Source organism: Drosophila biarmipes, chromosome 3R, assembly GCF_025231255.1.
Source record: "Drosophila biarmipes strain raj3 chromosome 3R, RU_DBia_V1.1, whole genome shotgun sequence".
Classification (NCBI taxonomy): domain Eukaryota; kingdom Metazoa; phylum Arthropoda; class Insecta; order Diptera; family Drosophilidae; genus Drosophila; species Drosophila biarmipes.
The window spans coordinates 16,134,209-16,159,413 of record NC_066616.1 but is presented as its reverse complement, the minus strand read 5'-3'; the positions used below and the strand labels follow the sequence as shown (position 1 = coordinate 16,159,413).

The following is a 25,205-nucleotide window of genomic DNA, read 5'->3' as shown; positions in this document are numbered from 1 at the left end:
CCGGGGCCTCCAAGAATATCGACATCACAGCGTTGCCACTGTGGAAAAATGTACTGCTTGTTAGTGCTGCCGTATCCAAGGAAATTAAGAGTTGTTTTTCTGCGGCGTTAATAAACAAAGCGAAAAGAATTCGAAAACTACTCGTTAAAGAGCTGCGCAAATGGAGCAACCAGCCACAGGAGGCGCCGCTGTCCAGCCGGGCGTGTCCCCCGTCCACATCCACGACACGGACCACCTCCTGGACCCCGTGCTCTCCTCCACCGACAATGAGACCTTCAAGTTGAACACAGTGCCTGCATTTAGGTGTGTTAAGGGGTGCCGCGGGGGGAAAGGGGCCACTTGGAGACTTCTGCCGGCGGCAGTGAATCATCCATAGCGCTACCGAGCAGAACCACCGATAATGCACGAAATTAAACCCATTGCCTGTCCTCCCACAGCCTTCATCTTCTTATCTCCACTGTGATCTCCATTGTGGGGATCGTTCTGGCGGCCTCGTTCCCCACAGATCGCCGCTGCGATGCCTACTTCATAATGCTCTATCTGCGGGCCACCTTCTGGGTTATCACATATGTAAGTATGCCCATTCAGTGGCTCTGTCAATTCCGACCTGCCCTAATGTCAATGCCGTTCCAGCTCTTCGATCATTTTGTGAAGATAAAGCACAACGATCTGCGCATGAAGGGCTATCACGATTTCCACCGCGAGACGAACATGCAGAAAGGGATTCCCCTCCAACTGGTCTCCCTGTGGAACTCCATGCTGCTGGCCGTCCAGGCCTTGATCCACCACTTCTACGCCGAGAACTTCTGGGAGCACTGCGCCGCCGGCTGGTTGTCGCCAGTAAGCTATGTGACCGCCTTCACGGTGGCAGAGAATGTGGTGTTGGCCGTCTCCCACAGTTTGTACATTGGTAAGGAGCGGGTTAAAATAGGGTAGTTATAAAGAATGCATCAGGGACTATCTGAAATAAGGTACATGAGTTGGAAAATTACTTCGTTTCACAAAGATTAATCTCAAACATTAGCTTTTAGATAAATAATAGTTTTTCATGTATTTCTTAGTTTTTTATTATTCAGATATACTAAAACCACTTACCTACTTTGAGTAATGATATGAGTAATTTATAATTAACTTTCTGTGAAAGGGACTGACTCACTGATCACTGATTAGACTTTTAATGTTTTCAATACCTGTTTTTGTGCTTAGAAATAAATGATTCATAACTACACAAGTTGGAAACATATAAAACATTCTGTAAATATTGCATTTTATTTCCAGCTAACATTGCAAAATAAGTATTTACAATCATTGTCTCTATTACTAAATACCCAATTCCAGACAAAGTGCGTAAGTTTAACAGCGCTAAGTTGCCCCCTGATGTTCTCCGCGGTTCGGATCGCGCCGCCGGTTCCTTGGGTCTCATGCAACCCGGAGGCGACACCGAGGAGTTGCTGGAAAAACAGGCCGACCTCATCGATTATCTACGTGATCACACGCACAAGCTCAACCAGAAGCTGCACCAAATGCACACTAGCTTCCGAGCATCGAGGACTCCTCAAATTCCTTAAAGACGAATAATTCTATTTCTGCGTATTATCATATATTTACTGGTGGTTCTCTTTATTTTATTATTTTGTCCACGACGAAGAAATATTCTTCAAGAAAAGCAATTGCAAATGCAATTGGGTGGTAACGAAAAAATTGTAATATTAAATTGTACATACAGAGAACGCAATTCTTAATCCGCGATCAGAGACTAAAGTCATTGGATTGTATTGAACAAACAAGTGTGTGTGTAAAAAACTATTAAATTATAACTGACTTATGCAAGTAATAATAAGTGTCTTCTCAATGGCCGTTTACCAAGGCAGCGGGAACTTTCAGAATCTCCAGCGTGTTATTCTTCGAAGATGTGACGATCTGCGGATTCATAGTGAGTTATAGTATCTCAACTTTAAGGTGTATCAATAATTAACTCACTTTATCGCCTGCAACTGCCAAGGCTAAAACCAAACGGCCAGCGCCTTCGAACCGACCCACTTTTTTTCTAGCCACCTTGTCCAGGACATAAATGAAGCCATCGTAGCATCCGACTAGCAAATAGCGCTCTTTGAAGGACACTATGGAAACGGCACCATTGCCGCAGCTCAACTTCGTTACCAAGTTGCCAGTCTAAAAGGGGGAAAAACTGGAATCAATACTGAGACAATCAAAGAGTCAATCCCTACCACTTACGTCAAATTCCATCTGATAGATCTCGTTCTTCTGTGTACCACAGTAGATGTGTCCATCGTTGAGCAGGAGACTGTAGACATTTAAGCCCTCTGGAATACATACACGTCGCAGCAGCAATCCGCTGCTAGCATCGTGCATTTGAACAAAGTTTCCCCTACATCCCAGAACAAGGATCTTTCGTACTCCTTCCGTTGTGGCCTTGATGGCAATAATGGATTGGCCTGTTTGAACCAAGGGATTAGCCATTACCTTGTTGGTCTGAAAATAGTAAGTGTTCCATATATTATTATGATGGTTTTATTTCAAAAATTTTAATAGTATTAATTAAAATTATTGAATACAATGCACAGGAAATTGATATTATGTCTGATAGACTTTGAGGCTCAAATTGTTTTTCGATTTTATATAGTTACTCAAGTTAAAAATAATGTTTAACCTTAAAAAAAAATTAAGTAGGTGTTTCAGGAAAAACCAAAAAACACCTTTGGAGATGCGGGGCATCGATCCCCGTACCTCTCACATGCTAAGCGAGCGCTCTACCATCTGAGCTACATCCCCGTTGTGAATATGCCTCTTTTAGTAGCCCTCAACAAGGTTTGGTTACACATTTACCGGCTTTGAATTTGGACCTACTGTGATTGCGTACTCATTAAAATTCCGTAAGTGCATTGTCATGACATTCATGCGTGCTCTCCCGCAACAAAAGAAATGGTCACAAGAAAACAATGCCCACCGCACATTTTTGGGGCTTTAAAAATAGACATTGCGTTTGTGGGAACTATTTAAAGAGTATACTTATAAGTTTTCATGATTAGATACGTTTCTATCTACAAATTCTATAAGGAGGGGATAATTACATATTACAACAAAAAATTGAAGATTATTTTGTGCTTATTTATTCTTCAATATTTTTCTTTGGCAATGTTAATATAAAAGTTGTGTTGTCCTGTTTTAGTTTTCAATTTTGAAATTTTTAATGTGCCTTTATTCTAGGTATTCTAGGCATAATGATTGGAATACGGCCTGCGATCGTAGTCTCCTGGTCGTTGTCCTTTCCACTCCTCGTGATTCTTGCAGGCAGTGCAAACAGCAAGCGCAAACATTACGAGAATTGGTAGAAGCTTCATCTCTGATCACGAGCTGAACAATTAATATTATTAAATGTGCTGACGAGTCTTCAGATGAGCCTTTTTATATGACTTGCATACCGATAAGTGATCAAATTGGAAATCCCCCTAGGGGAAGTACTTGAGCTTTTTGTCTTTGGTAATCGTTCCAAGGGACCTACAGTGATCACAATTCCCAGATAAGCAAAATGACGTTGACCCTCGACGGTTTATAGGTCAGTTTAAATTTTAATTGTTAAATCTGATCCCAATATATGTAAGTTTATTGATTTAGATTTACAGAATAGACAAACGAAACACGTTCTAATAGAAGAAGCGGCTAATCAGTCGTTATATTACACTTACTTTAAATAAGTAATCAAGAAAAATATAGAAATAGAAATTGTTTAATTGCTTTTCTTTTGTTAGGCCAAACTTAACCATTACCATTTATTTTAATGTATTTTTTACGCTAAAAGCGTACTTTCTTTCTGCGAAAATATGTGTAGGTTCTCGGAAAATAACCATTTCCAACAAAGCAGAAAATATGTACCCAAGAAATTAAAAGTGGAACCAAATGAAGAATTGTGCAATAAAATATAGCTCCTCCCTTCCAACATCCCAATATACGGTTAACTGAACGGGATGAAGCGATGTAGTGCACTTTTATCTACCGTTATGTCTTCAGCCATTCGCCAAGATGGCGGCCAGACGCAGTGTGCAAGGAAAGAAAATACAAATAAATTGCTTCTGGGGAGGGCAATTAGATACATTGCAGTGGGGGAGTTTATTTAGTGGTTGCAGCCTGCAGGATATATCCCACAATGCCACACCCACCCAACTATGTGTGCAATTTGCTACGGCGAACAACAATGGAAAAGCTCGTATAAACACGAAAAAAGAGTTAAGAGAACGGGGGCTCCCCACACATAACGGTACAAACAACCAACCCGAGTTGGCCAAATCGGCCAATGGGAGAGCGGTACGAGCGCACCAGCACACCAACACACCGGCAACAACAAGCCATAGACAGGGCGTCAGTTTCCAGAAACACAACACAACAAAACAGGAGCCAACCAGCAAGAAAAGCCCACGCCACAACAACAACAGCAACACGAAAACAGGAGCCACGAAGGACGAGAGCGAAAGAGAGAGAGTGAGAGCGGAAGCAACAGGCACGAAGACAGTTCCAGTTGCAGCGCCTTGGAAGGCCCGCTCTTTCTCTCGCCTCCTCACTTGCAGCAGGAAGAGAGAGAGATAGCGCCTCCCGTTATACGCCTGTGCTCTGGAAGGAGAGAGCTTCGTCGGCTTGTATTTTATTTAAAATTGTTTTGGGTAAATAGCATATAAACATTTTATTTGCTGCTGCCAAAAAACTAACGAATGGCAGCAACTATATGCAACTAACGGTGAAGTGCAGCGCAGAAGACATGCGCAGGACAAAAAAGCTGGAGAGAGTGAAAAAGAGAGTGGGTCCTGTGCCGGCAAAATATACCGTTAACTAAACAGGCACACATAAAAACTTAAATAAACAACAATAGAGAGCACTGGAGAGCTAGAAAAAGAGAGAGGGAGAGAGGAAGAAAGAGCGAGCAAGGAAGCCATATCCTTCTTCCCAATGAGTGTGCGAACGAGACAGCATGCTAGTGCTGCAGTTTGCTGTTGTTTGTTGCAACTAACCCCCAGCCCTCGTTCTAGATATAGATGTATGTATGTATGTAGGTATTTCCAGTCTCAGCCAAGAGGCTATATACTCCCAGGACTCGTAGTCCCGGCCAAACAACGTGCAGCAAACACTGCACAATAAAACACAAAACACCAGGCAAAGCTAAATATCAAGCAATAGCAGCAAGGCTGGCGAAAAACTGCAGTAACAGCAACGCCCTCTATGTGCTCCCTGCCACATGGGGCGTGGCATCTTCGCATATTTACCAAATAACCAAGGCTCTAGATTGCACCTACCACAGACTGAAGTATAGTACCCTCCACCCACACTACATTCGGCAGTACAGTTGCCTTCGACTGCAGTACAATGGAAGGTACAGTTGCGTACCCCTGGCTTAGTTAAAATCATAGTGGTTCTGCCCCTCTCAATAAATAGAAGGACATTCGTCTCCACCCCACTATTTTTTAAGTGGGTACAGTTTCCTCCTTCTACATGTTAGTTAGTTATTCTCCTACATTACATTACACCTTTCGGATTACACTCCATACATTATTAAAAAAAAATGTTAGTTGGCCAACCCGAATTACATTTACGGTACTTACATCTCTATTGTAAAAACTTTATAGTCAATTTTAGTGTATCCCTAATTGAATATCTGTATATTATATATTTTCAGTTAATAATTTAAAAATTACTGTTGTTTAAAACTCATGTCCACACCTCCTACAACTTGTTCTTCCCAAAAAAGTACAGTTGCGCCCAAAAGAAATAAACGTAGTATAAATTGGTGCTTTGAGTTATCAGCACGTCGCAGCCATAAATCGAATTTCTGCCAGTATTAAGACTTATAGCTCTACTCTCCCCTCATACTCCATATTCTAATGAAGTATCAGCTCAGGAGCAAAACTCCCCTCTACCTACATTCTATCCAATTTGTTAAATTCGCGGGAGTAAAAGAAAGAAAAATAAATTCGATTTGATTTCCATTGTCTAGACTTTCGTTTTTGGCTTTGCTCATTGCCAATTCGTTAACTCCTGGTGTTGTTCTTGTTGGCGCACTGGCAAGGTATGGACTCTTCCTGTGTGTGGTGGCTGTCCTTTTGGCAGGACTCGCGAGTCGCAGCCCAATATTTTAATTGAAATTGTTCAAGTGTTTGTTTGACAGATAAATATTTAATGAGTCAAATTAAGTGCCGAAAATAAATTGAGAGACGATTGATTGACCCTAACACGACAAAAGGTCCAATGAGTTATTGCTTTGGTTGAGAAATATTTATTGGAAAGGTAGAAGTGAAATTCAGAAAGGGAAAATGTATGATATGAGGGTGGAAAAACTTGGCATAGGATTACTTATATTATAATTTAATTAAAAAATCAAATATATTTTCTCATACGTAAATTATATTACTTAAAAAGATTGTAATAAAAATATTGAACTCACCAGCACATTAAAGGTAGATATATGGCCCCATCGGCTGCCAATGAAGGCCAGTCCCCAAGCGATGTCAATCGATTGCAGGGGCTCCTTCAAGTAGACCGTCTCTATGACGCGCTCCAGATTCTGTAAACGTTGTAGAGTAGTTTGAAATAATAGGGTTCCGTAAGGGAAATGATGAGCCCACCTGCAGCGACGACTTCTTAAAAAAGCCATCCAGCGATGTGGTGTATAGAGTGGAGTCCTTTTCGCTGATGCACATATTCGTTATGGCCTCGCTGTGCTTGGTGATCTTTCGTTCCAGTTTGTGACTGACCAGGTGGAACATGTAGATATCCCCATCCTCGGCTGCGGCTATTACGTACTCCCTGTAGATCCTTATCTGGGTGATGGGGCTTCGAACATAGTGCAATTTCCCCATCGGTACGAAGCTCAAGTTGCACTCCTCTTGGGAGTTGAGTTCTGACCAGTGTTGATCTGGTTCATAAGGTGGTTCCTTGAGGCAGATGGGCTCAGGTGGCGGTGGTGGTGGTGGTAGCGGTGGTATTATAGCCATTTGTTGATGGGTCGGCCGAGGTTTTGTGGCTGTTTGGTCGCAAATAATATCCTCTACCGGCTCTTCTTTGATATTTGATTGAAAGCCCACTCCTGATTCCGTTTCCTCGGCTTGTTCTTCGCTCGCTTTATTACACTCCTCCTGATCAGCAATCTCTTGCTGCAATTGCGCTGTTAACTCTCCCGATTTCGCTTTTTTGACGACTCGTTTCTGTATCCTTGCTGGACGTTTGGACACGACCTTAACCGACCCAACCCTTCTCAATCTGCTTCTAGTTCGCCTGGCAATCCCTCCTTTGTTGGAACTTTCTTCCTGCGTTGATTCCTGTGTAGATTCAGCTGGAGGAGGTGAGTTTCTAACCTTTGCGACTGGCGCAGCAGAAGAAGCCTGACTTCTCGAAATCATCGAGTTAATCATTAGAAACTTTCGACTCTGCAACTCCAGACTAAGCATCTCGAGATCCGACTTCTCCTTCTGAAACTTCATTATCATCTCCTCTAGAATGCTGCGACGGTTTTGGTTCTCCAGCAGACGGCGATCGATTTCGACCAAATTTTGAGCAACTATATCGCCCAGCTGGCCCAAAGGGTCGCCTATATTTGCTCCACCACCTAGACGAGGAAAGCCAGCGGTAGAAAAATGGGTTAAGCTGGAATCCATGGCCAGGAATGGCAGCCCAACGGGAAATGGATCGGCATTTTGAGTTTGGTTGACCAAAGCTGGAGGACTTAAATGGGCTTCCTGGGGTAGCTTTGGTTGGGAACTTGGTAAGCCTGAAGAAATCTGGGGAGCGGATGAGGTGGCTGGAGTTTCCTGACTGGCTAGAGCTGGGGTACTTTCCCGAACTGGGGGTGATGAGGATGTTGCCTTGGACGTTTCCTCAACTGGAGTATTTTTGGGGCTTAATAAACTAGCCAGCTTCTGCTCATCGTCTTGCTCCCGCCGCCGCTGTTTCTGCAAATTTACCACGTTGACGATCTCCCTAAGGAGAAATTCGATGGCTTGACGATTGTCGGCGGACTTGAGATTCATCTGCATCTTGGCTACCTCGATTTTACTGAAGGTCTGGGAGTTGAACTCGGAGCTTGTCACCACGCAGGATATGAAATGCAGACGGCTTTGCAAACTTGTAGAATGCTGGCGACGATAGCGATCCGTGAGAGCCTCTCGAAGGTGGGGAAGGATCAGCTTCTCGAAACTGTCCACCACATTTTCTGCATCGTTTTGAAGCTTCAGCCTACGGCGCCTTTTCGTGGATTCACTGCTGCATTGGGAGCTGGCCGAATGATCACTGTCGGCATTATCTGCAGTCGGTGGTTCAGGTCCAAGTAAAGCGTCCACAGACAGTTTATCACTCGGAGTGGAGGTTTCTTTCTCTGGTTCATCCACGTCCATATCCACTACGCCATGACCTTTTTCCTCTTCATCAGATGAGCTCAGGAGGTCAATAACATCTTTTGAATGTAAAGGCGGGACTGTATTTGGTGAGTTGCTCGATTCCCTCTTGATTTCCATTTTTATTGGTATAGGAGAAGAAACTAGAGGAGTGATTTCTTTTTCAGAACTTTTGTTAACTTTTTTCGTTGGTGATTTACTAACTTTAGGGACCTCACTACTATGTTTTGGTCTTTCAGCGGTATCTGAAATTCTGCCAATTGCTGGAGTGGGTAACAAGGGCGGCCGATGGTTACGTATTCCCGCCAATGCCGTGACTTCTTCAGTTGCTTTCAGCCTTGCCATAAGATCCTTGGATCCATTCACAGAACCAAATGGTTTACTAGTTTCTGGTTCAGCTTCTTGAGGTTTATACTGGGAAACCACTGGAAAAATATTATTTTTGTTTTTCCCTTTTCCTTTTTGAGGTCCTCTTAATTTCTTTTTAGGGCTTTTCTTTTTATTGTTTTCCTGTAAAACTTTTTTATTGAACCCAATGGATTTTACCAAGTTATCTGAATTATCATTCGCACACTCACTACTATTTGTAAGTTCGTCGGCCTCTTGGTTTTGATAATTATTATCTGTACTTTGAAGCGAACAATCTTGCTGTTTCTTTTGATGTTTATTACCCCTAATGCACTTTTTGCTATCTTTGATAGTATTCTTAGTCTTTTTAACACCGTTCTTAGGATCTTTAATTTCTTTTAAACCATCCTCGCCGTTGGGTGTTTTCTTTTTAGATCCTTCACAATCCTTTGTTGGGTCTTGATTATCCTCTTTAGAGCCTTGATCTTTTTGACCGTCTGAAATATCTATGCCAAAACACTTTTCGATCTCCTGCAGCAGAAGTTCGGGCAATTTGATAGCATCTACGATTTCGTCCTCGACCAGTTCATTCGCTGAATTATCCTTGGGCTGATCCAACTCTATGGTTTTTAGCTGTCTCCGAATCTCGTCGCGTAATCGTCTCCTGGCCTGGATCTGTAAGTGTTGCTCGTAGATGGTGTCGCCATTGTTGATTATGTACTTCAGACTCTCCTTGTCCATACTGGCGATACGATCGTTGATTGATTCTTCATTGTCTCCGGCATGACTAGTGCTTGCGGTGCCTGCAATGTGATTGCAGTTACTTACTGTCCGTCGACGATTTCTGAGTGTGGGTTTAAAGGCCAGGCGACTGGGACTGGCGTTGGTTGCAGAAGGAGGTGGACTCAGGAGACCATTCTTGCCCAGACGATCCTCCTGGGTGACTGCTAAGAGCTCCTGCCTCACCAGCTGAATAAGGGGACGCACTGAGATCCGCGGAATTGAATGAACAGCCTCTGGAACAGAGGGATTCTCACTGGACTTGGACAGATTCAGTTTCTCAATCAGTACTCGACTGACAGTTGGCAGTTCATCAGGGGTTTGCTCTTGTTCTTTCTGCTTTAAAGGAGTTTTTCTTCTTATCTGAAAAGGCTTAAAAGCTATTTCAGAATCCCTGCTTCGCTCGGTAGGTGAGTGTCTTTCTTTCAGCCCATTGGATTCTTCGCTTTGATCCACTTTTGACGCAACTGTACATTCCTCTTTGGAGGGAGGTGTACTTGGCTCAACTAAGTTGTTTTGGCTTTCACTTCGTTTTCTTTCTTCAGATTGATACTGATTTTGATCAGATTCAGCTTTAGAAGCTTCACTTCTCGGTTCACAGTTGTGTTTGTTATTTCTGTTGACAATTGGGGTTCTGGTTAGATTTGAGCCAGTTTCATCATTATAATAAGGCGACTTAGAGGAATCACTTCTGCCTAGACCAGAACCACTTTCGTCCCTATAGTAGGGCGACTTAGATCGATTATCTTCACTCCTCCTGGGCTGATTCCTGTGGTAATGATCCCTGTAGTGATAATCTCTGTATCTCCCCGAGTAGCCCTCATCGGAATATCTGGGCCTTCTTTCCTGAAAATCAGTTCTCTTGGAATAATCTCTCTCCTGGCGTTGCTGATTTGAATTATTGTTATCCGAATGCTCCCGATTTCCGTATTTTGATCGCGGGTATGGCGAATGCCTTTGATTATTATTAGTCCACTACAACATTTTGATTTGTTAGAATCATCAAGTATTCAATGTTCTTCTTAACTTACCACTCTGTTGTTAAAGTGACCACTGAAAAAGGAAAATAGAAAAAATTTACATTGTAAGTAAACTCTTTTCTAATTAATTACAATTAGACAAATTACAAAAACATAACTACAGAAACGCCGAGAAAGGTGAAAAGTTTTGCGCAACAATAAAGGAATAATTAATGTAATCAAGCAACGTGCTCGGAGTTTACTCGCAACTTTGTGGCACGTAAGAAAACGAACGGAGAAATGAAAGAAAGCTGCTGCATTAATTTCACAGATTTAAAATTTATAACCACAGTACCCCTGACCCCATCCCATTCCTTGGCACTTCCCATCCGCCGAAAACTTGGCCCTTGCTATTTGTGTATGCAAAGGTGCGAATTCCTCTGGTCTTTTGTTTTTTCTCCCCGAAAAATCTCGTTAAGAAATGCTAAAATATACGGCCACAAATCTTTGCCTCTGCCTTTTTCGTTAATGTCATTTGTAACACGAACTAATTAAAAATTTAAAAGTGAGAAAGTTTAAGTCTTTTGAGTCCTCATAGAATCCAAAGGAGAATTAATTTCCATCAAATGAAGAAGCTTTTGCAATTGAATAGATTGGGAACAGTTTGATTCAGATGGATTATTGAATGCACATACTAACTTAAAATAAAGCAAAAAACTCTTTGGGATATGAATTAAATCCTACAATTGCCACAATTCACTTGACTCAAGTAAAACCACGTTGCCACAAAGCTGGAATGACAGTGGGTTTTCCTCTAAGGATCCCCAACATTTAACTTGATATGTTTTGGGCTTTAATTAAAACCAAACAAAACAACACGCTTCTTGTCAACGCCGAAACAAAGAGTAAAAGTTGAAAATTACCTCAAGCTGTTGCACACGACCGAAGGAGGCGAACCCTTCAAGTCACCCTCTAATTGTTACAACTCCTGCCCCAATAACTCGAAGCCCCCTTTCTTGTTTATCGGGGAAACATTGTGAAAACATGTGGGAAGCGTGGCTGCGCTTAAAAACACATTACAAGTACAAGACAATTAGTTTGTCTCATATAATAAAACGCGGCTTGGGAGTTTTCGGGGGAAGCCCCCAATCCCCTGTTTTCCTTTCAGCCAGCAAGAGTTAAACGTTTTCATATTTATGAGCCTCGTAAAACTCAATGATATACAAAATTAATGACAAAAACGTAGCAAGTGGCGCAACTTCTTAGCTGCTTCTGGTTCTCTCTGGCGAATCGTAAAAGAAATGCTACCTGCAAAACTTTTGTCAGCATTTACCTGCCAGCGGAACGAAAGTGGCGTGGTAGTGGGGCCAAAGTTATTCGGGCGTCGTGTAATTTTAATTTCAAGACAGTCTGCGACTTCTTAGTTCAAGTATTTCAGCTTGAGGAGCACTCATCCCATGCCATCTCCTGCCCTTTTCTGAGCTGTCTACCTACGGGTGTCACGTACAATTTTTCTTCCCTTTTTTAATTGACTTTGGACCGGCGAGAAGTTTATTAGTTGAGGGCGACTTTTTGGCTTGATTTGAGCAGTAGGTGCTCGCCCGCCTACGTGTTGTGTTCTTCCTGCTCATTAGAAAGGACTTGTCACATACGCCACCGTGACTTTCTCTTTCTTGAGAACCGTTTCCGGTTCCCGATAAGGGAACGTGTTATTGTTGGTTCTACAGGGGTTGAGTGGGGCCCAAAGCCAGGCAAGTGGCATCCTTTTTCACTCATCGCTGCATACATTTTCCCAAGTTTATTTTTTCTTTCCGCTATGCGTTATGCATATTAATTTTTTTGCCGAGTGCCAAGCATGAAGCCGAAAAGTTCTGATTTCTTTGACTTCCCAAAAGTATTGGTATAATATTTGAATTTTGTTTTCCTACGACTGCTGCTTTTAGGTGATATACATTTTGCAACAAATCATAATATTTAGGAAATTTATTATTAAAGAAATTCACAGCTGAACGTTTAAAGTTTACTATATGGTTATCTAACGAGTTAGAACCTCTTTATACTATATTCATCGATACTTCTTATTGGTTATCTGTCTATAAATATAGCATTAACACCAATAGATAGGCCGCCTCTTAGACGGCGCCTCTGTCTTTAATTGAAGCGTGGTCATGTCTTTCAAATGCCACACCCCAAGCAAAGTTAAGCTGCAAACCAGTTTGGACTTGGCCTACGAAACTGTAACCAGGTCATTTGTCGACTTGCATACCAATTGTATTGAAACTACAGGTAATTGTCCACCTTTGAGCGAGTCAGCAGTGGATATTGAACCATTTTTAAGGAAATAACAACCCGGGGATGTAGCTCAGATGGTAGAGCGCTCGCTTAGCATGTGAGAGGTACGGGGATCGATACCCCGCATCTCCAGGATACTTTTTTTTACTTTACACAAATCAACTACAAACTCTGCCGAGCCAAACACTTAAAACAATTAAAAATCTAGAAATAAATACATAAATTTTAACAACGACAGGAAAGCAGCATTGGCTTAACTAGCTTACGACAAAAAACTTTGTCCTGGCCCAAAACTGTGGAAAGCGAAGGCAAGTTGGGGGTAAAAATTAAAACAAAAGCTTGTGCTCATAAATAGCACATCATGTATCATTTACAAACAGCCAAAACCCCAGCTACCTCAGACAGTCGAGGAGTTTCTGAAGCTGCCCGCGGCGTCCTGGGACCGTGTTTTTCGCCCCTTTGACAACTCCAACTCCCTGACCAGACTCAGATTCAGATACAGATTCAGTTTCACATCCGGATTCCGACTGTGCTGACTGTTCTGACTGCTGCGGCTGTCTGGTTAATTGCTGGCAAAGTTCTCAGCGATGCAGGGAAGTAAACAAACATTGGCATATTGTGCTGATTTATGTGCGACAATGTGTTCGCTCAGCCATTTCCCCAGGATTTTGAGCGGCACTTGCAAATTACATTTAATTGGAGATATACATCACTTTATTTTAAAGGGTTCTTTAAAAAATGTGTTCAATTCGAAGTATATTTATTAAAAAATTTGCTTATGAAAGAAAATTTTAAACAAATTTTAAATATTTGTATATTATAAAATTGTACTTAATAGTCATCTATTTAATTTCAAGGCTGATTTTTCTAAAAATATAGTTTAAAGTTAAAGCAGTTTAATACAAATTTGTAATTATTGAATCCCCTTTTTCGGTAAGTGTAAAAATGTGATGAGGGCGCAAATCAAATTACGCGTCTTGATTGTCGGCATGGGGGCGGCATCGGCATCTAAGGGATGCGGATATGGGACCCCACGGATAATGCTCGCTTGGCAGCTACAAAGCAACCTTTGAATATTCATTAGTGGCAACTTCTTCCCCGACATGTTGTGCAAGTCCCAGAATGCAAAAGACAAAACTGCCGACGTCTGCGTATTTTTCTTGGCAAAAAAGGGAAATAATCCAATTGGAGATGCGGGGTATCGATCCCCGTACCTCTCACATGCTAAGCGAGCGCTCTACCATCTGAGCTACATCCCCACATGCACGGCAAACGGCCAAGAGTGTCCAAAAAAGGTGTTCGACTAAAGTGCAAGACAAGCCAAATTAACATTTTGGCCAAGAGAAAGGCAACTTGTGGTCAAGTTCGGTTCGCATTGGCTTCGGTTGGGAGTTAAATTCAATTTATGCCCAGTCAATGGGGTTGTTTCAGCTCAAACCCACTTAGTTCACGGGGTATTTTCTAACAATAATTATTTTAACAACTATATTTCTTAATTAAGTCAAAAAACAAAAATATTTCTCACAAAGTAGAGCACAATCAATTTAATATTCAATATTTAAATTAACGAATGAATGACAAAAGTTGTTGTATGTTATCACTGTGGTTGGGATTTATCAAAATATTTTCCAACTTTGAAGAGGTCAAAAGTGATCTAATCGATTTGTGTTAATCTAATTTATATAAATTGTGAGACTTTAAATAATACCAAATTAAATTTTGGATAAAACAATAGACATTGGAGAGCATTAAAGTGTTAAACAAATAAATAAATACCGCTTCTAAGATAAACAATAACATTAATCAAAACATATCCAGTAGGCTTCAAGTTAAAAATCCAAGAAATGGTTCCCCCTCTCTAGAAAGTGATGTCTTGATTCCCGATATTTATTGTTCAGTTACCCGAAACCAAAAACAAAAACCATTTAAAAATGCAGCTTGCCTTGCCGAAAAGTTTTTGAAGCTTCCCGCATAATCAACTCAGAGCCTTGGACTTTTTGCAAGGAAAAAGAGACTCCATGAAACGGCAAAAGTACGAAATAACAAACAAACAATAAAATATTGAGCACATTAATGTTTAGTCAGACGTAAAATTACTTTTAAGTCTACTTCTAGCTGTGGCCCAGAGACTTTTCCATGGCTCCTTGGCAAAAAACAGAGACAATGCCGGGGGGATTGGGCTATAAAGACGTTAGATAAACGCTAGATGCATATTTATGATTTGACACTCCAGCAGTTTGGCGGGCGGAGAAAAGGAAATGAGGATGGGGCACTTGGTCTTACTGTCATTTTGCTATCGCGCTCGATAATGAAAAATTGTTCACTTTTGCCACATTGACAAATCCTCGAAGAGGGGAAGGAAAAAAGCTGACGACCAAGATGATGGGCAACAATAATAAAAGTTTATGCCAGTACTTTGGATTTAATTAAGAATAAGAATAACGCACAACTTCCGAACTTTTCGATTGCCAGATGCGCCGGCAAGCATCTCGCCTAATCGGATTTTCCACGGAATATTTTTTATGATTATTTCTGAGCTTTGGAAATTGTTTACGTTAATTAGAGTGGAACTGCGAGGAATGACAGCTAGAGTAATGAAATTCGAGTGGAAGTGCTCTGTTATTTAATTGGAATGAGTTTTGAATTTTGGCTAGCTTTTTTCTCATAAGATATAAATATATAAGAAACTTACAATAGATTTTTAGTAAATTAAATCTGTTATTTGTTAAAGAATTTAAAAAGTGGCATGTTTGATTAAAATAAAATTTAATAATATACCAAAAATACTTATTACAAGCTAATTTCTTATCATTATTTAAGAGAAGCGCTTAAGAGTTCATTTGATTCAAAATTTAATTTCTGGTCTCCCTTTTTTATAATTTAAGGCGAAGCCCATTCAACTGTTTTCTTAAGATTTCATCAATATTTTTTCAAAATGTAGTATACAGAATATTTGGAATCTCATCACCAAAATATAATCAATACCCAATATCTTCACAACTTGGTTACCGCTTAATAACACAGTGTCACATTAAATATATGCGTAATTAACTCCGTCTGTTTACACACACTGCTAAAACAACTCGAATGTTGACCACACACACAAGGTCATTCAGAAGTCCGGCAAAGTTAACTCAATCACAATAATTGCATTGGCGTTAAATGGCCTCCTGTTGCGATACTCACACCCGCACACCACTCAAACTCAAAGTGTCACTTAATTGTTTATGAATTGCTCTCCCTGTTTGTCGGCGTGAGCGTGCCAGTGCGAGTGTGTGGGTGTGCGATTGTGCGAGTGAAATATAAATCAGCCTGCGTGTTAGGCTATGAATTTTTTGTTGTTAGCCTCGTGCGGTTGACAGACCGGAAACGGAAGTTGGCGTGTTGGTCGCCTGCGATTGTTGACGTTTTGCTCAGATTGACTTTTTCTGCGGTTATTGCTTGTTTGTTTTGCTGTCAAAGCCTATTTAGATGTTAAGTTTTGACTTTTCTCGCTTAATTAAACTAAAAAGTTTACCAGCTTTTAAAAACCAAGATCGAGTGTGCGTTCTTTATGAAGCCCTTGATTCACTCATAAAAAATTTGGTGGAAGATTTTCATGAAATCTGCAAGTACAACTCGCGGTCAACTCTCGCAGGCATTAAACGAGATTGAAACGATGTTCTGTGCATCGGTTAAAAATACGATTACTCATGCGTAGAGTTGCTTTTATTTTTAAAGTTTATTTTAAGCGAGGTGGAACGTTTTTTTTTTAGGCAAACATTCAAACTCAATTAATAAGTTGAAAAGATTTTAACAGGAGTACATGGCGTATGAGTAATTTTTAGGTATTGTTTTGTGTTATTAAATCGGACACCAATAAGAGAAAAAATATATTTTGTTGTATATTAAAAATAAGAGTGTATGCTAATTTAGTGGGTATTTTATATTTAATGTTGATTACCTTGATTTTTTAAAAACAAAGCAAACAAATGTAAGACTTTTTAAAGGAAATTCACGATTTAATATTTAAAAGTAAGAACTTTTGACTTGTTTTAATAAGTCTTTTTTTTCCAACAGCTTTGTTGTTGTTTTTAAAGTTCAGATAATAATATGGTGTTAGATCGGGTTAGTCCTCTTAAAAAACTAATAATTTTTTCCGAAATCCTCAAACTATTTTATAAGCTGTTAACGTTTAGTTGCACTCAAAAAATTAATAGATTCTTCGGCGGATCGAGCATTTACCGTTAGAACAACAACAGCACAATACACAACACAATACTGGGCAGTTCGTTTTGGGGGAAGTGCCGTTAGTGGCTTCGGTCACTATTTCGATGTTTTCCTTTTTCAATTGGGGGCGGGCGAAGTTTAGAGAGCACAACACACAGCCGTGGCAATATAGCTGCAGCGGCAACAACAACAACAGCAGCAGTATATAGCCAACTATACAACAGGACAACAGCACTCACACACACAGACACACTTACAGCAGCAGCATCGGATGCAGCAAACGAGCGACGAGCCGACGATCATAACGGTACATAACACGAAGTCACGGCCCGAGAGCTGCAGCAAAACAAAACACAGCACAAAACAATGCAAAATACAGCAACAACAACAAGATGTAACTAAATAGGATGCAGCAGTGGTGGAGAGCGGGGCAGGGGTTTCAGTCCTCCCCCACCCATTCACTCCTTCTCCTGCGTCCCCTCCCCCTTCCGTTCGCTTGCAACGCCGGCAGAGCGAAGGACGAACGAGCGAGCTGGAAAGACCGAGTGCGACTAACGGTAAACAGGCCAAGAAGGAGCAGAGAACTGCTCGTCACAAGAGCTTCGCCACTTCGCCTCTCACGAAGGACCAGCCGAGAGAGCGAGTGAGAGAGAGGCAGAGTGAGAGTGAGAGCAATGCTGGGGGGAATAAAATAAAATACAAGCAAAACAACATAAAACCCAACAACAACAGCAATAATAACAACAACTGCAGCACGTGCAATTAATAGATGCTCTCCCTCTCTCTCGCTCTCTGTTTCGTTCCTTCTCCCTCGGCTGTACCGTTGCAATCCGAGATGCCTCTCTGGTTGGCTGTTGCATACTTCCCGGCGCCATGCCGGAGTGAGAGTGTGTGTGTTGGCATTTTTGTTTGGTAAACTGCATATACAACAATACAATAAGCAAGACATCGACTGAGGTATGGGGATAGGATATCTGGGGTCCTTTACATACCGCTCTATGTGTAGCATGAATGAAATTTCGGCGCATGCCATTTGACGGCCTCGCTATAAAAGTCAGTTAGGCCATGTGCACGGGCTCAGTTGAGTCTCAACTACCAGAGTCCCGACTTCGAGTTTAACTCCTTCTCCCAAGAAGCCAGCCGCCAAACAAAAAAAGGCAACCCAAAATACGGAAAAGTCCAGCTTAAGAGTGTTCGCAACGCAGCAAGTGGAAATTCCTTGGGTTCCGCAGTTGCACCGAAGCGACGGCAATTGGGTGCGCCCAAAATTTCGGACGCGAGTGTGAGCCCGCGCTTGCCAAGGTGAGTTGCGGAGATGGGGTGGTGAATAGAGTGGAACGTGGTGGAAATCGACAGAGGATCGTTTATAAGAACTGGATTCAAAATATACGTGATTTAGAGTATTAAAGCAATAAATGCTGTAAAATGGATCGCATTCAAGTGAAAGATGATTTTAGATACCTGGATAGTATAATAGATCGAATAAATCTTTACTAATAGTTAAGTTTGAGTGGGTAAGATGTGGTGTGCTATGGGGATCCGCCAAACCATGATAAAAACCATTCCAAAGTAAAAATATATATTCCCTTTATGTTTCTTTTTATGTATAAATAAACTATTATATCATATTTGTAAATTATACAAGAGAATATCATTGGAACATGTCATCTCACCACCCATTTTATACCTTTTTCAGAAATCTTATCCAACCCTAATTGAGAATACTAAGCCCCACGGCTACTGAAGCCACTGCAATCATTTCAACGCACGATCAGTCAGCTCGCTTGGGCGGAACCTACTGTAAGTAAGACACCATGAGTTCGCAGATGAAAATGCAGGTCGCACGGCCTCGAGCGCAAGGATACAAAAATGATCTCTTAAAGCGGTACAAATCAACGAAATCAAACCCAAACAGGGCCAAAAATCAAACCATAGAAAAATAATGTCATAACCAACTAAATATAACAACTTAATCGATATGTAACCAAATGTAGGGCCTCTATGTATGCCGATAGTCAATGTATTAGCCATATCTGTCACAATCTAGAAATCCTTACTTAAACCATCACCAACTAGGGACAATGCATCTAAATAGGCAATTTAGTTCTAAGATCTACTACAATTAAATACCATTCACTGTAAGACTCCGAATCCGAACAGGTAGGGCTCAACGAAAGACAACCAATTGATATCGTTCGCATTTAACTTTTAACTAGTCCCGCTTCAAGAGCTAAACATTGGCATGATCCGCTTAATCCGGGGCTTGTGATCCGCTCAAAACGCTTCGATTCCAACAAAATTCTCCGGGATCCTTGAGATGGGGTGTCCGAACTTGCTGATCGCGTGCGCGGATAAACTTCTTACAAAGGAGGCCAGGGTCCGGACCTTTGCCGAAATCGGGTTCTACGAGCCGTGCGTCAAGCGGCTGTCGCCCCTCGCGTCGGTTGGGCGGGTGGTGGGTAACGATTTAGCGTTACACGTTGGGAATGCGTTCGAAAAAATTGCGATTTTTCCGAGACTTACAAGGATAATTTAGTAGTATTTATGTCTTAACAAAGCATGCTGCATGTTTTTCTTTGTTTGAATCTGGTAAACATCTGCCTATTGCAGTCATAGCATAAACATTTGGGTTATCTAATAATATCCAAATTTATATTTTCTTGCGTTCTGATATCAAAACAAATATTTAAACATTTTATTTAGCATTTCTTTAATGATTTTTATCATATTAATAAATATTTACAGGGATTTAGGGATTCTTTTTTAGTTTTTGAGGAAAATATTAGCTTTTGAAATGAGAAATATTGGTTTAAATATATATATTATAAATTTTAACTCTTGAAAATATTTTAAAACTTAAAAAGATTTGAAAATTTAAATCTATTTTTTAAAGTTGTGATTAAGGTGCTGGTAAAAGTTCCTTTTAAAATGAATTTACCTATTATGGATTGTTGTTTAGTTAAAAACGTAGGTATAAAAACAAATCACTAGGCAGGGATTTTTTCAAGCAGGTAGTCTACTTCTTTCTCAAAAAATGGATGTACAAATTTTAAAAATATTCAAGAGACTTCCTGACCCGACTTTTGGCAACGCCACTCCTTCCCCTCCCGCCTGCGGACAGACCTTGTTAACGCTTCTGGCGCTGTCGACGGCGTCCAGCCAAGAAATGCATATTTAGTCAAGTGTTAATAATGTGGCTGCCACCGGGGGATCGTCCCTTCGGCAGGATGAGTCCTTCGCCCGACTTTTGGGTTCGGTTTGGTTAGGCGGGAAAGGTGCAAGCGTGCGTTAAGCCAAGGAGCTCACGCAAGGCAAACAAATACGGGGAGACACAAACAAATGGCACAAAGGGATAAAAAATACAAAAACAAAGGGGGAAATGAAGAAAATACAAGGAAAAACTTGCCTGTCCGGACGGGCTCGATGCCAGGGTCGCGAATTATATTTCATCGAGTTGTTCTGTCGCCTGTGGATGTGGGAGAAAACATAAATAAAAATTTAAATAAAAAGAAAGCAAAAGAAATGCATAACTAAACACGGAATAGAGGTTGCAAGGCGGGGCTGCTGTTAATTTTGTTATTCAAAATGTGCCCTTCCCGGGATTTCAAGAAAGTTGCGACGTTTATTTGCTTCCGCATTGCTAAGGTCCTTTCCTTACCTCTTCCCCTGACTGTCTTGGGATTTCTTTTGTCATGTTTTTTGGAGGAGTGGTAAAGTTGATTTTTATGCTTAAGGCCTGCATTTGAGTTGATAATGAAGGCCAGACATTATAAATACACCCCTGCCTATTTTCTGCATGGATTTTAATTTAGTGGTCTATAATTAAAAGCGATGCGTCGGGGGGAAGTCAGGTGGCCAATTTGCACACAATAAAAAACGAGAAAAGGGAAGTCACTGTCATTGGAAGTCCCGCAGATACGATTTACTTTTTTACGTCACGTAGTTTCAACGTCAATTGCCCAGTTCGGAGGGTTTCTGGTTTGTGGAGGTCTGGAAAATGGGGTCCTGAACATTGAACGCACTCACACGGAAATTTCAATGACAGGCAAGCCACAACCAGGGGCGTAGGCAAAGGGGATACCCAGATTTTTAAAGCGGTTTGATAACCTGCACAGCCCTTCAAGTAAATCTATTTTTGTATATTATCGGGGATATTTTTGTTTGCTTACAAGTAATATTTATTCCTAATAAATATTTTTTAACTCAAAAATAAAAATCATTTCAGAATTATTTTTTTATATTGCTTACAATGATTACGTTCTTTAATTATTAACCTAATACAACTAATTTTTATTTAAAATATTGATTTTCTATCCCCTTTACACTACGCTTCTGAATTATAAAAAAAAAAACCCAGCAGGACTAAAAGTATCTCGTGGATAGCCAGCCGCAGGCCGTTGGCCACCCACTTGAAAATTTATGTGTTAATTTTAAGGTGCCCAACGAGAGCAGCAGATGGGGAACTTCAGGAGGAAGGAAAGGAAAACCTTTATATATTTTCCTTTTTTTTTCTTTTTGTATTGGCCAGCATTTTTAACAAAGTTTTTCCAGGTGCTGCCAGGGTCAGGCGCCTTTCGTGGGTAATAAATGAGCTAATAATAAGTGAAATGTGCTTTTGAGTGACCCTAAACAATTGCTCCGAAGGGAAAGTGCTTGTGAAAGCGAAGTTGGGGGAAAAGGGAGGATCCGTAGAAACGGCTGTGAAATTTCGGTTGGGCAGCTGAAAAATGCGCCAAAGTGTCGAAAATTCCGTTGGTGACATGAAAAGATTTGTTTATAATTAATTTTTACCTCTCCAACATTTTTTTCGTTTGTTTTAAGCTACGAAAAAAGTACGGAGCTAAAGTTTGAAAGCATGCGACGCTGAAGCTTATTAATTGCATTAATTCCTTTGGTCAGGGATTTTTCCCTTTTGAAAAATGGAACATAGCAATTAGCTGGGAATTTTAGTCATGAATTTTAAAGCAAGGGAAAAATGTTATAAATAGGAATAAGGAAATCGAACTCAAATTTAGATTACCTTATAGATTTAATACAATTATATTCTTATTAATATTGATTTACCCAGAAGATAATATAGTGTAATTTTAACTGCTTATTGTTTTAAAGTATGTGATACCTCTTGTCAAAAAAGCGACTCCTTCGACATTTATGAGTGGTTCAATGTGTTTTCAATTTTTGAGGCAAGTTTGGAGAGCAACAAGGGGCAAATAAAAAGGCAACAGCAGCCAAGCCACAAAAGACAAGTGTTGACGTATTGAGGAGAAAAACAATGCAAAAAAAAAAAAAAAAAAACGGAGGACAGAGAAAAACAGTAGCAGAAAAATGTGAAAAACGAGTTTGGGAAAAAATTTGTATCCGCTTGTTGCAAATTCCAATCAATTTTTGTTGTTCTTGAGCACGATGAGGGCGACTCATTTGCCGGAAAATTGAGTAGACATGCATATCCGCAGACGAACGGAAATGGTCAAGATGCAGGTTCGAACAGGGCCATCAATTAGACTTTTTTCGCCACCTGCCGCTCCTGCTGCTCCTCTGTGGGTCCTTTGTCTTGGGCGCTGTAGTCGGCGGCTGTTTTGGCCTGTTTGGTTAGCAAGATGGAGCTGACAGAGCCGCGGGCCATGGCTAAGGACCAACGTCATTGAGACAAGCTGGTTGGCCCGCCCAACAAACAAACAGACGGAGTCTCCTTCTCCCGAAAATACATTGTTTGGCAACTTTTGCGGCCCAAATGGTATTTTGCGTTTGCCTAACTGGCAAAAAATTGGCCAAGTAGTTGGGTGGATGGCCCCGTGTTTCTCCATATGCCGTGCTCTGATGTGTGGCAAGGTCTGCTGTGAATTGAAAATCGAAGTTAATACGCTCTGCAGACTGTGAAACAAATCATTTTCAAGTTGTTAAAGGAAATCGACACGTTTTTGCCATTTCATATTTATTATGAGCCTTTTTTGTGCTCGTTTTTTCCCGCTTGCCAGCAGATGTTGCCAAAAAAGTGTCAGGGTGCGAGATGGGCGCTGAATGGCAATAAACCAAATAATTTGATGATATTGCATGATGAATAGACTTTGGAGTGGGTTTCTTATATTTGAAAAAAATAAAAAGCATTCTTAAAAGCATTAAAATAATAATCCATTTTAAAGAATTTTTGTTTTATAATTATAAATTATAATAAATTACTCTGATGTAATCATAATTATAAAATGAATTAACAATTTTTTTATAAGGTCAAATATCTTTTTAAGGATTCTTTGGTTACAACTTCAAAGCTGCAGGATAAAGCCACTTGAATATGCAAAACAGAGCAACAGAATTCGTTTAGGTAAGCTATTTAATGGGGCGTTGGGGCAGGCGGCTGAAAAAATCTCGTACGCAACACATTATATTTATGCGAAGCTCGAAAAGAAGCTGGGGGCGTCGTAAAATTAGTAAGCACGTGAGTGGCCTGCCCTCATTATCATAAAAGAAAAATCATGCCAACGCCGGGAATCTGCGAGCGTTGGCAGTTTACTTTGGGGTTCCAACCTCTTACGAACTTCCATGTGGATATTATACTACAGAAGTCTAGTTACTATACTGGGTAACCTTTGAAAAGCCTGATATGGTTTAATAACCAACTGACATTCAGGCCTTTTAAACATAGTCTCCAACTCAAAGATATAAGTTTTCCGACCTAAAACGATACACTTTAAAAATGATTTTTGGAAACCCTATGTCCTTATTGTAAAAGTTTTATCATATAGCATAAACTAATACAATTTTTTAACATATGCCCCAAAAAAAGTTGTAGGCAACTCTATATGGTTTGAAATTTGTTGGGGAAATTCAAAAGCAGGGGCAACTCTCTTCTCGTCCTGTCCATCCTGTCTGGTTTTTAAAGAAAACCGTACTTAGCGTGTTGGTAACGTGGAGGACTCACCAGTGATTGGGACTGGGACCGGAGCCCGGGTGCACCGCTTCTCCGCCGCCGGTGGTGCTCCTTTCCGGCCGGTTGCCCGCTTCACCGGCGGCGCTGGGAGGTGCTCCTGCCGCATCTCCTGGCTGCTGCGGTCCACTCATGACTGGGAGCACTCAACACTCTAGTGATCTAATGGCATGGCGGTGACTCCGGTAGGAAATGTTTGTTATGATTAAGGCATTCATATGCGAATCACATTTGGCCAAGTGGACCGCGTTTGTACTGTTGGGTTTGGTGCTTCAAATCGAACCGGTTCGAGCCGCCAAGCGTCCTGAGAAGATTACAGCGTTCCGTTTTTGATTTTTGGCCGAAAGATTGCACAGAAAATAAATGAATTGCAAAATAAATAAAAAATTTTATAAAACTTCCGAGAGAGCAGCGCAGACAGCTGATTTGTTATCGATTGCAAGGCGGGCGGGGAATCGGGTAACGGCGTTGCCACCTCGTACAGCAGTATGGCGGCAATTCAAATTGCCAGAAAGGAGTCTTAAATAAGACAGATGAAAATGGTTATTATATATAAACAAAATACAGTTTATTATAATTTTAGCATGAAAAGTACTGAATAAGTATTTGTCTTGATTATTTTATTTAGAAAAACATTAAGCAACTACCTAACAAATTACCATAACCTCGGACAAATAACTGATTAAATGTAAATACATTGCAAAGATAGGTCTCAGTGTTTTAGATCCAACCTAAGCTATAAAAAAACACTCAACCCTGAGAACTTAAGGACTCCATCAAATAATCAATAAGCATGAGGACTTTGCATGTTCCTTTGCAGTGTCTTGACTTTATGCTAATCTCCCGACGCTTATTTTTATAAAAATTTTCATTTGCTTTGCATTTTGTGTTGACTTTGCGCGTCGATTTTTCATTTGGGTTTATTTGTGCTTGTTCGGGGTGTTCTGTTCGGGGCCCACTTTTAAAATTTCCATAATTATATGCATCAGCTGGCAGGTGACTGAATGGAGAAGGCATGGTGAGGCGAAAGGACGAGACGCGCCAAAGAATGAATCCTGGAAAACAATGAAAAGAAGGACCGGCGAGAGCAGTTTGTGTGTGAGTCTGTGCTTTCGTTATTTTTATGGCAGAATAAACCTGCGCCAAAAGTGTAAATATTGACAGTTTTTAAATTATAATCAAAGTGAATAAATAATAAAGCGAAACAAGAAAGAAAACAAAACAGTTTGCGGAATTTAATTGGCTGGCTGTTGTTGCGGGCATCTCTGAGTGTTTCATTCCAGATCGTTTCCTGTAGAGATT

General features: G+C 40.7%; 3 protein-coding genes and 3 non-coding genes across 9 annotated transcripts; 2 read left to right on the top strand and 4 right to left on the bottom strand.

The window, feature by feature from the left end:
- Positions 1-52: 52 nt before the first annotated feature.
- LOC108031722 (transmembrane protein 192) lies at positions 53-1,840 on the top strand. Its single transcript, XM_017105392.3, has 4 exons — positions 53-303; positions 438-570; positions 634-910; positions 1,339-1,840. Exons 1-4 carry the CDS (start codon positions 161-163, stop codon positions 1,566-1,568), a joined length of 783 nt encoding a protein of 260 aa, XP_016960881.1. The 5' UTR covers positions 53-160; the 3' UTR covers positions 1,569-1,840.
- LOC108031721 (uncharacterized) lies at positions 1,592-24,327 on the bottom strand. 4 transcript variants are annotated; one of them, XM_017105391.3, is made up of 8 exons: positions 23,898-24,327; positions 20,388-20,447; positions 10,553-10,574; positions 6,630-10,496; positions 6,449-6,568; positions 2,236-2,493; positions 1,981-2,172; positions 1,592-1,920 (listed from the first exon to the last, which is right to left on the bottom strand). In XM_017105391.3, exons 1-8 carry the CDS (start codon positions 24,035-24,037, stop codon positions 1,849-1,851), a joined length of 4,731 nt encoding a protein of 1,576 aa, XP_016960880.2. In that variant the 5' UTR covers positions 24,038-24,327; the 3' UTR covers positions 1,592-1,848. The 4 variants fall into 4 exon arrangements, with proteins under 4 accessions (XP_016960880.2, XP_043947947.1, XP_043947951.1 ...); XM_044092012.2 differs by lacking the exon at positions 20,388-20,447; XM_044092016.1 differs by lacking the exons at positions 20,388-20,447; positions 23,898-24,327 and adding an exon at positions 17,974-18,029.
- On the bottom strand, positions 2,626-3,441 carry LOC122818174 (uncharacterized). The gene has a single exon (XM_050888444.1). It carries the CDS (start codon positions 3,360-3,362, stop codon positions 3,234-3,236), a length of 129 nt encoding a protein of 42 aa, XP_050744401.1. The 5' UTR covers positions 3,363-3,441; the 3' UTR covers positions 2,626-3,233.
- Positions 2,721-2,793, bottom strand: Trnaa-agc (transfer RNA alanine (anticodon AGC)). The gene has a single exon. It is a non-coding gene; the product is annotated as a tRNA-Ala (tRNA).
- Positions 12,832-12,904, top strand: Trnaa-agc (transfer RNA alanine (anticodon AGC)). Its single transcript has one exon. It is a non-coding gene; the product is annotated as a tRNA-Ala (tRNA).
- Trnaa-agc (transfer RNA alanine (anticodon AGC)) lies at positions 13,959-14,031 on the bottom strand. The gene has a single exon. It is a non-coding gene; the product is annotated as a tRNA-Ala (tRNA).
- Positions 24,328-25,205: the final 878 nt, after the last annotated feature.